Here is a 14,546-nt window from a genome sequence, read left to right on the forward strand (position 1 = left end):
TTTTTTAATCGAAAGCCTTAGTTGGTCAGCATATTTGGTTCGAAGATCAAGCGGAATCTTTCTAGCCTACTGTTATAGTACACATCAAAAAAGATTTTTTTTTAAATGTCTCGCTTTGCCCCAGCCTTGGGGCAAAGCGGGACACTTCATTTTTGCATGATTTGGTACTGTTTAGCCGCTTCTCTCAAAAAACTTCTTGCTTTTCACATCTTCTATTGTATTCTTAATATTGATAGCCTATCCGTCCATTTAGGCTACCTATTTCAGTTTTTCTCTTATAGCGACGAACCATTGTCAGAATTAAATTGTGTAGGCCTACCGGTACAACATAGATGAATGCTGATAAATATTTTACAATCTTGAAGGCTAAAAGAGTTATAAACAAAAATTCAATCAACACAAGAACCACAGATAGCCTCCAATCTAGACTTCTAGAGTCTCATGTTGCCCTAATGCACTGTCCCACTTTGCCCTAATACAGCTGTCCCACTTTGCCCCAAGTATAGCCTTTAGAAAATAAAACCTCTGCTGAAACCTGTAAAGTTTTAGGTAAAAGTTGCTTTTGTTACCAACAAATACTGTCTCAATGTCTGAGATAAAAACAAAGCCAACAACAAATTCGCTTATGCTAACGAATGTGGTAGCTACTTTTCCATCTCTTTCTTATAACAAACCATGCCAAAACACATTTTACTTCCTCACGACACGCGTTGTGCTCTGCCAGTCGCCATTTTTTTCACAGCAAATACAGTTTATAGTTGCCTAACTAGTGCTTCCGGTTAGAGGAAGCCAAATAATACAAAACGTGAGAAATCGCGATGTCCCGCTTTGCCCCGTCTTCCCCTACTCTAGCGTCATGTGACAAATAAAAGTTCAAAAATGCAACCGCTAGATAGAGATAGTAAGTTTTGCAGTTACAGAAATTTTAAGATTGCGCAAGATTTGTTAAATGACAATGCTTAAACGACATCAAGAAAAGTCTGTAACTTGCACAAGCTTTATATTATTCATAACATTATCGATGAAGGGGGCCTGAAAATAAATTGGTACCGGGCCCGAGAAATCCTGTCAACGGCCCTGACAGTAGTAGCCAAGGACACCGCAAGGTTCAGTTCAGTTCTGAACATGAAAGCAAAATGTAACTTCTTAGATCGCTATGGACCTCACTAACTTCCAAGCGTGCTCCCGAGCAAAAAATGGTAAAGTTGCACATAACTAGCAGGCTTTTCTGAAATCAATGCATTTACAAACACCTTGAGGATTTGTAGATATCAGGTTGAGAATTATCAACAATGTAGGTATTTTTTTTAAAAGTGGGGAAATATGTTTATTCGACACTGGCTAATAATAATTTTATCATGTGGATAACCTATTGCTCGCTTAATCAACGACCTCATAAAAACTTGTTTAACAAAATTCTTCATATATAGGGCATTGCTCATCCAACAGTGACTTTATTGACATATGGTGGCGCTCTTCACTTTTATCAACCAATGATAAACACAATCGGCGGGGCTGTGGCCTCATCGGACTTGGACACAATCATAAAAGTTATTTCTATTTTGGAATTTGATGGACCATCTTACGACAGCTCACTGACTGGTACAGCTTTGCGCTTCGTTGCCGAGACGATGAGAAATTCTCCGCAGGGTGTCATAAAAACTGCCATCATTATAGCACCGGAATCAGCACATGAGGTTGGTTTAATGTCGCTTAAAATTTATAGTGGAGCTTATAAGACACGTTCATGACCAAGAATCTTCTTCCATCTAGCCTAATTGTATTATTGTTCATGCTATCTCAACAGTGTTTTTATTTATACTGTAACCTATCTTAAAAGCTAAAGCATCTTTTCCGGCAGTAGCCTACACCAGCAGCTACAGTTTGAGTCAGTATCTGAAATCATTCGTACTTCTTTGTATCTCAGAACATTGGGGTACAAATACCGCCCTCGCTGGCTCAGTCATTCAACAACGATTTGACGAGTGTGTTCATGCTTTCCAACTTGAGTGAAGAAGACTGTGTTGGCTACCAAGTGACTCTACCACTACAAACAGCAGGTATTGGTGATTTCAAATTGTAAAGCATGGGAAACTGTTTGAAGCTGCAAAATACAGTAGAATTCGCCTGCCCTATAGTGACACCTGAAGGGACCGCGGAAAAAGTGTCACTATAGACGAATGATGACGTCGTTGATAATGTCACTTGTGCAGTATCTGCGCATGCGGATCCCATGTTGGTTTAAATCAAACCCAGTCAGCAAATCAATCCTTTATGGTTCAACCTCTGCATACGTTAAATCATTGTAAAAAGATGGATTTGCTGGCTGGGAACTGGCGAATGCTGATAAGGAAAAAATATGATTCCAACTTAAACTGGAAATAGGCTACACCGTAAAGTGTCCTTATACGGAAATTTTTGAGCCCAAGGGACAGAAATGTGGTGTCACTGTAAGCAAAGTGTTCTTATACACGAAGTCATTTCTATGCAAAACATATGGTTTGCAAACGGCACTTTGCAACAGGTGTCACTATAGTCAAAGTCACTATAGGCGAATTCTACTGTAGTCGTACGGTACTAAACTTTATTCACCACTGACGATACTTGTTACAAGATATGACGTTGCACAGGTGCCTGTTATTTAACAAACGCGATTCCATCACTTGGCCAAGCAATTTCAAGAGTCGTTCAAGAAAAGATCGACCACCAGGTGTCGTGCACGTGCAAAGAAGATGGTTACACAGGGCTTGTCGACAGCCAATGTTCTTTCGTGTAAATCAAGCTGTTCTATGCTCTTGCTGCTTCCATGGCAGTTTCAACTGAGCGGTCGCCTACGCCATGACTGAACTAATGCGAAATTAGCTTGAAAGCGATCAACTGGTGTGACAAAAACAATATTTCTCAACCGGTTGAAAGAATAGAATTTTCACAGAATCACTTTGTTGTGCTACTGCGTATACATTGCATTGGTCGTATGGTATGTAAACCAATTTCATACGGAATAAAGTCTGTACAAAAATGTTAGATGAAGTAGCCTTATATATCCACAAGTGTCAGAAAATCAGTTCACTCAATTGGTTTATATCAGGCAGAGGCAGGCATCATAATTTTCTGCAAATGTTTTTGTCCTGATACATTTGTAGAAGAAAATTAGTGTTGCGCAATTGAATGGATGTTATGGCAACATTGTACAACGCGCGATCTACGAATCTTATGACGTTGAACAAAAACTGTAATAAGAATCTCTAACCTGTGTTGAATACAGTACGTAAAACTAAACAGTTCGGCTAAAGTTATACGGGGTTCAAATATCAACTGCGACTGAGTAGGGACATGAGTCGGCAAAAGCGTTTGATTAGGAAGTGACGTCATATAATATTTGAAGAGCCTCCAAACAGATTTTGATGACATGGTTTCTTTGTAGAGTAGAAAACTTTCACAGAAGCAGGTGAAAAGAAGCTGAGGTGAGGTAACAAATGAGTTGCTAACATTTCGCCGCCAAAAATTCAAACCCGTAAATGAACATGTCGCTGACTCGGGCGTTCTCACACAACCACATTTGCAGATAATCAATTATGTGTAATGCAAATAAAATGCGCTACCAAGAAAATACGCAAAGTAATGGTAGAAATAATGCCAGGCTGCAACTAACTTGGCTTCACCAGAGGCTTTGCAGATGTCGCATGATGACATACCTTTATTCACCTCTCAAGTTAACATAAAATATGTCTTCAGTCAATGAGGCGTTATCACGGTTTTGGCAAGCCCGAATGCAATATTTGACCGGCCCCTAACATTCTATCAAAACTTCAAGAGTGATTTTGCAGGTTACAGAGCGTCATGGGCACCGCATTCTGTTAGATCAGTGTCTACTAATCTGTATGCAATGTAAAGAAAATACGTCCCCCAACTACCGCAACATCCCACGCGTGATAACGCTGCTTCGAGGCATATTATGTTCGGAAATCAATAGGTACAACGCTTTCTTCCACTTGAAGTTAACCACGACACAGGGAAGAGAAACTTCGCATACATTTCAATCTCCACATTTTTAAAGCGAAACACAGGAATAAGGAAATTTTGCTAAAAGTCACATTGCCATGCCGTGGAAGGCCATCTGTCATCTTTTTTCTCATTTCCGAAGGAACACCTCCACATCACTGCATGAATTCCAGAGGTCTGTTAAATCCACCTTTTCTGTTCATATATTGCCTGTGATTGAAAGAAAGCGTTTAGTTTTGACAACATCATGCATGCTGACCAAGAGTCCGTCTTGATGCTGACTCTTTGCACAGCGAAATCTAGCTGTAAACAAAGAAACTTTCAACATCTTATTGATAGGAAGGCTCACGATCCAGAGGTCATGATTAATGACTGGAGATTTTGTTGAAGACTGACCTGTATTTTCTTTCAACTTTTCGGTTAATCGCGTAAACGTCATTCTTTTCGACCTTCTTGCCCTAAAACAAAAACTGGTATGACCAGAGCGAAAACACAACATCCAGCAATCGCATGCAACAGCAAACACACAGCTTCAGCAAAAAGGATTATAATGTAACCACAATCACATTCAGGTATTGCTCATAAGCAAGAAGGTTAAAGAAAACGTTGGCTTGCCTGATCAGGGTTAATAGAAGATTAATAAATTATGCAAGGCGTGTGTAAGAATTGTGATGTGTTATGGTTCCAAGTGAATGCTGGGCGATAAAGAGAATAGATATTAGACGAATGCAAAATACAAAAATAGGATGATTCGCATGATGTGTGGCAAGACTCTTCTCGACAAAATTAGAAACGATGTTTTGAGAGAGTGGACTGATGTTGAGGATATTGAAGAGTACTTGTGTGGTCATCGTCTGAAATGGGTTGGATATCTTGAACGAATGAATGAGAACATTTTGACAAAGCAGGTTTGGAATAAGCCAGTAACAGAAACAAAGAAAAACCAAAGAAAACATGGGAATACACTGTGACGGATGACATGACAAAAATAAATTTGAAGATTGATTGATTGACTGAATCTTTATCCTCGGACTGGGAAAGCTTCTTGCAGGGCTTAATCCTGGCAGTTTCGCATACTTGTAGAGGCTTTAAAGCACTGACGCAGGCCCGGTCACCGAGATTGGCAGAGTGAAGTTTCCGATTGTTGAAGTCTTGTTGCCGGGGAATTATTCCATCCATTAGATGCTGCTGAATAGAGAGCAGTCCTTAACGTGCGTTGCTCAAGCGCACGCCCTGAGAGTCAAACCAGCGCTGCTTGATCTTGAAGCTTCTTCGTTTCAGAACTGACGTGCTAACCAATTGAGCTATCGGGCCAAAGATAGAGAGAAATGGAGGAGTCACTGCAGACAACTGGTCGATCCTGATGTTACGAGATTAAGACCAGGTTGCTTTCAAGCAAAATGGAGAGAATTATCATAGAAAAAAAAATGCACAATTAACACAGCCGTGATAACTTATAATTTATCATAAATTTCTCACTTTTGTTGTATCAAATCCATTGAAACCCATTATTTCTTGCATCATTTTTTCTTCATCTGTGATGTCTTCCGGTTGCATCGGTGCCAACGCTAGCAATAAAAAAGATTGCATGAAACTCAGCACAAGCCACATATCAACTAGTCAAAACACAGGCAAATAACACATTGTATACAGTTTGAGATTATTGGACAATTATCAGAAAAAAATACGTCATTTGTACATAGATTCAGCGTCAACGTCTGGAGACTTTGCTCTTCTATCAACAAAAACAATCCTTAAAGTATAGAAAAAAATATACAAACATAAACAACTTGTATAATATACTTGGTTTGGATTGTGGCTTCTTTTTCTTCTTTCTTCCTTTTACACCAAGACTGCCACCAAGAGTTAACGCCAATTGGGCATCGTGGGGAGTTTTAAATTGACTGTCATCTTTTCTACCAGGACGCTTTTCATCATAACCACTTCGTCCATAGCTTCTTAAATACAAAATAATTAAATTGATTAAAACACGAAATTGTCATTACAAAATGGAAAAATTGCATCGAACACTCAAAGAATTTAACTAATGGTCAATAGCATGAAAGTGTTCACAGCAGTTACAATTTACGGGAGCAAGTCTTTTAGGCGCCGGTCAGATAGGCGCGCACACTGTGGCGTCAGGATATTTAGGTGCCGAGCACTGTGGCGCTTGTTCATTTAGGTGCTATTCCTAGTAGTCTGCAGATTGTATCAGCTTGGCAGGTAGGGCAATGCTTTTCACACAAAATGTTATGTTGAACAGAAAAATATGTTGTTTTGTTAATCCGCGTGGATTTATTTGTTGTTAGTCATGGCTTCAGTGAATAAAGCTGCTTTATCCGGCAATGCTTTTCACAAAAAATGTTATATTGAACAGAAAAAATATATTGTTTTTTTAATGGGCGTGTTCGGCATTTATTTGTTGTTTGTCCAGGTTTGCGTCGGCGAAAGTTTTATCAATAAATTATTCAAGTTTTCGAACATGACTGAGTTCACTTTTAGTTAAGTCAAATAATAACTACACTAAACAACAGTAAAAAATATGTATACCGTAGCCTATATTCAAGCGGGTGGTAGGCTTGAGTGAAGAGTAACTTAGTTTTCCGTTAATACCCAGACTAGGTTTTGCCAAAGCTGAACTGATACAATCTGCAGACTTTTACTAGGAATAGCACCTAAATGAATGGGCGCCACAGTGTTTCGCACCTAAATATCCTGACGCCACAGTGTGCGCGCCTATTTAACCGGCGCCTAACTGTCCGCGCCTAAAAGACGGGGACCCAAATTTACATGGTAACAAAGTTTTGAATATATAGATTAGACATACCATGCTTCTTTGTTGTTTGAGCCTTCGGGGAGTGAGTGTCTATCCTTTTACCATCCCAGATTAAACAGCAGCAGGCTATCATGATTTATAAAATCGAAATTATTCAGTGAGAGTTTTTAACTCACCCACTGGCACGAGGAGGGGACCTAGCCCTTCTCATCGCCTCCACAGGAGGTGACCTTGATCGTCTTCGTCTACGAGGAGATCTTGATCTCCTTGATCGAGGAGAACGACTTCTTCGTCTTCTATCTCTGTCACCTGCAAATACAACATCATGCCATGCAGATTGTATTACTTCTAAGTTCTAAGTTATAATGTGATATCAAACTAAATTGGAGTGATTTATAGTACAACCATATTGGCTAAAATCCCACAAATACTGAAGACAGTTGAGGGCTGTAATTCCATACAATTTTTTTGGCGGATAGTCCGGATACTATTAATCGGCTAATAAAACTAAAAAAATAGATTATATTCATACATTGCGTTACTTAAATTATTGACAAAACTTATAAATCTAATACTTTGTGAAGAAGAAGTCTTCTATAGCAACATGATCATATGATTTGTTTGTGAATTTGAATCAAGTCTTCCAAAAAGAAAAGTGTTTCCGGTGTAACAGTCCAGAAGTTACCATAACTTTCAGACTGTGTTGTATACACTGTCCAGAAGTGACCAAACGAGGGTTGCCAGATTTTATTGTTGCAGCAGCATCAACAAAAATAAGATGAAAGCGAAAACAAAAGTTTGTGACAAAAATCATTGTTGTGTTTGAATAAAAAAATTGTTTGAAACAAGGCATCGCTTAGAATATTTGTATCATGGCAACCTTCAATTCAAGCCTTAATGATATGTTGTGCAACCTTTCAATTCGATTGTTAAAGGCAGACTTGTTTATGTTTCATGGCAGGCTAAGTTGCAAAAGTATAGTGCTTGTCTGAGTTGTAGATAAGAAACACAAGTAATTCTGTAATTAGAAAACTTTGTGTTACCATTTTACCACTGGTGACATGCGCACAATGTTGACTAGATGTTGGTAATCAACTAATTATGGTGAAATTTACGAGACCATCTGGCAACACTGGTGCAAGTAAATTTTTTTAATTTCGTGAAAGTTAAAACTAAAGTTATAGGCTATAGTTGATCAATCTTGCCTATCATCATATGCAAAGACAAGGTAGGCCTACTTATCAGAATCAGAAACATTAAAATCATTATCAATTTTTTTGTCATATAACACAAACATAAAAATAATATAAAAAAATGCCATAAACTGTATATAAAAAATTAATGCCAAAATTATATATACGATACAAAACAGTTAGCCTATAATATATATTATAATAGTTATTCAGCTACATTTAAACTAAGAAGATAGCGTTAAAACTTTCTTTTAAATGAAGTTGAAGGAAGACCTTTGAAGAATTGAAGTCATCTGGAATAGTGTTGGGCGATATTGAAAAAACAAAACGATACGATATTTGAAAAAATACTCGATATTTCGATACTTTTCGATATTTTTGTTTTAATTAAGAAAAGAGTTTCTCAGTCTTCGAAATTAGTATCGGCAATTGCCGAGGTGATTTCCGACGCAGATGCATGAATGGCGCATTAGCGCCGGCAATAAAAATGCCGAGGCCACACTAGCGCTTGTAAGGTTAGGGTTAAAGTTAGACATTCCTCCCAGTCGTTATCCGTTACGCCACAGCCATAGATTTGTTCCTTAGTCAATACCCTGATGGAGCTCGGCGAAAGAGGCGTGTGGACTGTGGATGGGTATCAAAGTACGAAAGCGGCAAAACGTGGACGCTTCATTGCGAACGGCGAAGACAGTGTAGATTTACAGCCAAGCGATGAGCCTCTTGATGTGTCCGACTCCAGTGAAGACACGACAACCTCATCCTCCGATACAGCATCTGATGATTCCGATTCTGACATCTAGTTCTTCATCAAACAGACTTTGTGATGCTCGCAGTATCCCAATTGTGCCGAAATTATGTTAGTGCATACGTAAATCGAGGCAATCTTCTCGCAGGGAGCTATTAATTTGTTACCGGTATTTGGTTGAGCAATTAACGTTATTTTATGATAATTCACGTCGCTAGATGTCGAATTAATGTAAACTGTTTTTTTTACAGTCATTTATCGGTCATTGACCAAATATAGTCAATTCGGTCAAAATGTCAAAAAAAAACGTTTCTCAGCAAAACTTAATGTTGTAGCTAGTCAGAAAGTGCAAATTTTGGTTTGTATCAGCTACTTGAAAGGAAATATTTTCATCAGAAAAAATGACCGAAATAAATAAAAAATGACCGAATTTTTTTCAAGTCATTTCGGACAAATGACCGAAAAATCTCAGCGAAAAAAAAAACAAACGTAAATTTCTTATTGGGCATTGTTGTTACGCAATATAACCCGCCGGGAAATTTAAATCGATTTGCGCTGACTCGAACGTTGAATCGACCCAAAATTAACTTACTTTTCCTCCCCCTGAGTTATTCCACGTGAATTACCGTAACAGCGTGCGTATCGCGTTGTTCGCTTTATCGCTACTTTTGGTATCACTACATCACAACAAATCAAACAGTGCGGTCGGGAGAGACTACTCTAGTATATTTTTCGCTTCTCGTTTTACATGTTTTGGTACAATTTTTTTCGTAATAAACGTTCACAGCAATTGCCGAGGCAATTTCAACTTTTACCGTTTTGCCTCGGCAACGTTTTTGTAGGGGTTTGCAGTTACGAGTTAGGGCAGTAATAGTTAAAATATCGAACGATATTGAAATAAATTTCGATATTGAAAAGATATCGTATCGTATCGAAAATTCGATATATCGCCCAACACTAATCTGGAACCTTTTTTGTTTGTCATATCCAGGCTTACGCCCGGCGGTTGAAGATTTAGATTAAGTGGACGAGAAGGCAAGGGAGCCAATCTTCGTGTCCACCTTCAGGCATGCCTTCAAGTGTCCTGCCACAGACACAGTCGCATGCTCTTGAGCGATGTCGAACCGGCACCCTTTCGATTGCCGTTCCAGTGTTCTCACCACTCGGCCATGCAGCCGACGGCTATGCATCTGGAACCTCATGCTATACGTTAGGACCTCTTATTATAATCTGCCTTTTAGTTTTACCCAATTCGGTATGAACTCATGATCGACAAAGTATGAGAACATAATTCATTTGATTTTTTTAGAAGCCCTTTGAAAAAAATATGGCTGCAAAATCTTTAGACTTCTCCACATTGTCAATGCATTTTCAGGCATAGTTTTACAGAACTTACTCTGTACAGTCTGTAGCCTAGTTTTAAAATATGTAAAAAAAAGTTTCAACTGCATTATTTTCTACACATGTGACAGCTTTCTCATTTCTCAAACCAATTTCAAAACAGCATGCTTTCTTACAATAGCAGTAACTTCTGGATTACTTCCGCCGAGTTCCAGTCCAGAAGTTTACAAGAGCTGCAAGGCGTGTCCGAAAACAATACAAAAGCGAAAATGTTGCAACTAAGTTTAATGAACTTGTTGGTCTCATACTAACGGTCCCACAAATTACCCATAAGCACGAGAAGTACCAATAAGCACTATAAGTCTGTCGAATTACCCATAAGTACCATAAAACAACAAAGCGAAGACATTTTTTTCCAAATCGGATTGTTAATGAATGGAATAAGTTACCCGAGAAAATTGTCACAGCACCTAGTTTGAACAAATTCAAAACAAGACTGGATCACCACTGGAGAAATAGAAGTTAAACTTGACCCACTTGGATGGTCATATTTTGCAAGTACTGGCCGCGTCCACTAAAGTTGATATTCACTACATCTTGTAACATGTACCGTATATAGGGCACTATGTATGAATTGTATGATGCATACCTATCTCTACTGACAGTTATATTCTATCTTATATGGTGTCTCTAGCCCCAGGTGTTTTTCGTTTTATTTATTTTTAGTGTTATGCTGTGCCTTTATGCAGGCGCGGATCTATGGGGGGGGGCCCAAGGGGCCCGGGCCCCCCCAAAATTTTGTGAGAAATTGTTGAATGGTTTGATATGCTTCTAAACAGCTGATATTAGTCCGACAGCGGACTTACAACCCCCCTTTGGCACGCGTGTGACGTCACGATATTGAGAATGATGCTTTCAGTCTCCATGTCTCTAAAACAAAGCTTGCCTAATTTTAAGCAAAACTGTATTAAAAGAGCGAGTTTCGCCAATACCAAACATTCAAACATCTCAGCCAGGAATTAGCAACAAGAAAACATAGAGACTTAGCTTTATTACCGAAAAAATGCCGAAGAAAACATGATCTTATCCTTTTGCTATGCTACCGGACAGCACCATTTTACAGAAATATTTATACCCATATTTTTACTAAAAATGCTCTCAGAATGCACCAAATTCAAAGTAATTTTTCAAAATTTTCTGGGGGAGACCCCCCGCCGCTGGGTGTTGCCTTTGGCAAACATGCCGTCGGGCTTCGCCCCCCAAATTCCTGGCTACGCCACTGGTTGTTTATATCTGTTTTTTCTTTTTCTTACTTTTTAATTCATTATAAAATTTCTGGCCCCCCCCAAAAAAACTCTTAGATCCGCGCCTGCCTTTATGGTATGATATGTATGCTCTAGGTCAGTGGTCTCCATCCTTTTTAAGAAGCAACCCCAATTTAAATGAAAATGATTTTTAACATTTACATGTGACCCCATTTTGTTTTTCCCAAAATTGTAAGATAAATTTTATTTTGCACTGTCTGTAAATGTAACGACACTCTGGAAAGGTGCTTTTCAGTCCAGAGTGTCGTTACAGTTGTAGTACAAAGTCAAATTTATCTTACAATTTTTCATTTATGTATATTGCAGATTAAATCCCTGATGAGGACACACGTCACGTGTTGAAAATGTTTGAGTTATTATGTTGAATATTTTGTTTTGTGTTTAATACATTATGTTAAACCCGCTAAACTTTAAGACAGATTACACACTTTGGTTTGCCATTTACCGTAAATTTAGTGAAACCAAGTTTTAAATTTTTTTTTAGCCCAAATAAGGACCCCCCCACCATACATGGTAAAAAAGCCATGACGTATTAATTTATAAAACACAACATTTTTTACACCAGTAAGACATCATTGTTTTCTACAAAACACTAACCTCGGTATCTTGGACTTCTGGACCTTGACCGACCCATTGTCAGATGTTACCAAGATTGAGCAAACCAATATACAGACTAGTGATTACAGTCTACTAGCATAAAAAACTCAGGTAGCCAATTTCTATTTAATACTGTATGTAACAGATAAAATATGAGCGTGGTATAGCAGAAAACAATCAACGCATTTGGTGCTTATCCACAATAATTCGACCAGTTCAAAACTTCAAAGACAGTGCTTCTTGTTTCACGTCTTCACGATCAGGGATGCCAGTGACAGATTTCCAATAAACTTAGATTGTGTGCTAAAAAAACCCCAGATGAGGCAAAAAAACCTAGGTCCAGAAAATATGTAGTAAAGCGGTTAAAAAAACCTGCGTGTGCTTTTAGCACTATTTTAAATCATTACACAGAAGCCTCAGAAAGCTACAAATAGTACGGTAACAGTGTAACACGTATATATAATTATACAATATACATGCTTATGTTGGTATGGTAATTAATATATACGAAATATAACTATATAAAATATATAACAAAAAGAAAATACACAAAAATAATATAACAAAAACAAGAGCTTGGTAGGCCTATATGGGCTCACAGCAAAGATTTTGGTTTAAAATTGCCTTTATGGTAAAGCGTCTAACTAGCAAGGTTCAGTGTGTGTTTAACCAAAGGCAGTGGCTATTTGACCGGCTCCGGTCTTTGAATCTGAAACACTATTTGACCGGTCATGACGTCACTGCATAAGCACTTTTTTCTTTTTCTCTTTCAAAGCAAAAGACGAGAAGCGCGGACATAAGTTCTAAATTCACCACGTATACTCAACTCAGTCCGTGGCGCGTAGGGTTCGTCTCCGGCTGCCAATCTAGATGGGATGAGTTCGATACTATCCGGAAGCATTATTTTTTTCATTTTTTTTTTATCTAAATTTTGACCCGAAGCGCATTTATGTGGTCAATTTTTAATTTGAGTAGCCTACAGTCCAAGTTAGTTCATAGTTCTCAAGTATAGTTCTCAAGTTAGTTATATACAATACTTCTTTTAAAAGAAATGATAATGGTAAAACCATTTTTTAAAGAAGTATTGTATATAACTAACTTGAGAGAAAAATGTAGGGTCGTTCGGCAACACACTTTCACTTATGACGATCGGAAAATTACCAAGAGAAACTCTCAAATTCCAGCAAATTAAAAAAACTCTAACATTATTAGCCTACTCACATTTGAAAAGACATAAAAAATGGGCTGTAGGCTACTCAAATTAAAAATTGACCACAAAAATGCGCTTCGGGTCAAAATTTAGATAAAAAAAAAATGAAAAAAAAGAATGCTTCCGGATAGTATCGAACTCATCCCCTCTAGATTGGCAGCCGGAGACGTATCGCACGCGCCACGGACTGAGTTGAAGAATACGTGTTGAAGTTAGAACTTATATCGGCGCTTCTCGTCTGTTGCTTTGAAAGAGAAAAAGAAAAAAGCGCTTATGTAGTGACGTCATGACCGGTCAAATAGTGTTTCAGATTCAAAGACCGGAGCCGGTCAAATAGCCACTGCCTTAACCAAAATTTCTAAAACTAACTGGATGTATGAGTGTACCTATTACTATAGGCTAGCCATTAAGGTTAGTTTTGACTTTTGAACTAAACTTTTTGCTGTGTGAGTTTTATTATTATTATATTGTATTCTGGTCCAGTACACATGGTAGGCTACTACAGAGAAAAACATTACCATACTCGCAAATAACAATTGATAAGAAAACATAATATAAAATTAAAAAAATAAAAAAAAGTTGTAGACTGCGGCTGAGGAGAATTATCAGGCTTGCTTAGTGCTTACAGTTTGGTGTACAACTACGGTAACTTGGTTCTTAGCAATAAACCCTGCTTAAACTTTTTTATTTGAACATAATGTTAAAAAGAATAACTCAAATTCACAATAAATAAATGTTCAGGAACACAAATAGTTGTACTACTCCAATTTTTAATCATCCACATTTTCATAAAGTTGGATCATATCTTCAGCATCCTGTACCTCACTGACTGCAGTAGCTGATGCAAAAAACATTACCTATCATTTTTGTGTTGCAGTGTGGACCATTTATCGAGGATCCCAGTGCCTTAATACCGTGCAAGCTCTGTACAAAGTTAAAAACCAAAAAACCTAGATTTACCTAAATTTGAAAAAAAAACAACTTAAAACCCAGATGTGGTCAAAAAACCCAGATCTAGGTGGAAAAACCAAGCTCTGGCATCCATCCGATCCTTGTTCATTCACGATATGACGATAATGACGTTTTCAAGCAACTTCAACTATTATGAAGATGAAAATGGAGGGTGAAAAGCGGAGGAAAAGGTACTGACAAGGTGGCATAGCGCTGTAGATTTTTACAATAAAAACATCCAACTAACACAAATACAAAAAGCACATCTTCCTTTTGTTGGCTACGTAGACAAGTAGTGAGAACATCTGCACGACGTCTAAAGGACGTGGGTTTGACATCGCTCCTGGAGCACGAGGTTGCAACAGGCCAGTGTTGTACGCGTCAATGAAATAAATTAACGGCGTCA

At 38.1% G+C, this 14,546-nt stretch overlaps 2 protein-coding genes across 5 annotated transcripts in view; one reads left to right on the top strand and one right to left on the bottom strand.

The window, feature by feature from the left end:
• The window catches only part of LOC145777051 (uncharacterized), a 39,129-nt gene extending 35,951 nt beyond the window's left edge, over positions 1 to 3,178 (top strand). For both annotated transcript variants that reach the window (XM_082588327.1, XM_082588328.1), the window contains exons 35-37: positions 1,431 to 1,697; positions 1,928 to 2,060; positions 2,631 to 3,178. In XM_082588327.1, the coding sequence (XP_082444453.1) occupies positions 1,431 to 1,697; positions 1,928 to 2,060; positions 2,631 to 2,776 (546 nt within the window). In that variant the 3' untranslated portion in view covers positions 2,777 to 3,178. The remainder of the gene's footprint in view (positions 1 to 1,430; positions 1,698 to 1,927; positions 2,061 to 2,630) is intronic.
• A 386-nt stretch (positions 3,179 to 3,564) lies between these two features.
• On the bottom strand, positions 3,565 to 12,139 carry LOC145777052 (uncharacterized). Of its 3 annotated transcripts, XM_082588331.1 has the most exons (7): positions 11,980 to 12,139; positions 11,577 to 11,579; positions 6,976 to 7,087; positions 5,806 to 5,960; positions 5,482 to 5,570; positions 4,399 to 4,460; positions 3,565 to 4,212 (listed from the first exon to the last, which is right to left on the bottom strand). In XM_082588331.1, exons 1-7 carry the CDS (start codon positions 12,014 to 12,016, stop codon positions 4,158 to 4,160), a joined length of 513 nt encoding a protein of 170 aa, XP_082444457.1. In that variant the 5' UTR covers positions 12,017 to 12,139; the 3' UTR covers positions 3,565 to 4,157. The 3 variants fall into 3 exon arrangements, with proteins under 3 accessions (XP_082444457.1, XP_082444456.1, XP_082444455.1); XM_082588330.1 differs by lacking the exon at positions 11,577 to 11,579 and having other exon boundaries at positions 5,806 to 5,957; positions 6,955 to 7,087; positions 11,980 to 12,132; XM_082588329.1 differs by lacking the exon at positions 11,577 to 11,579 and having other exon boundaries at positions 6,955 to 7,087; positions 11,980 to 12,132.
• Between the last annotated feature and the right edge of the window lie 2,407 nt (positions 12,140 to 14,546).

Source organism: Aplidium turbinatum, chromosome 9 (assembly GCF_918807975.1).
Source record: "Aplidium turbinatum chromosome 9, kaAplTurb1.1, whole genome shotgun sequence".
Lineage (NCBI taxonomy): Eukaryota > Metazoa > Chordata > Ascidiacea > Aplousobranchia > Polyclinidae > Aplidium > Aplidium turbinatum.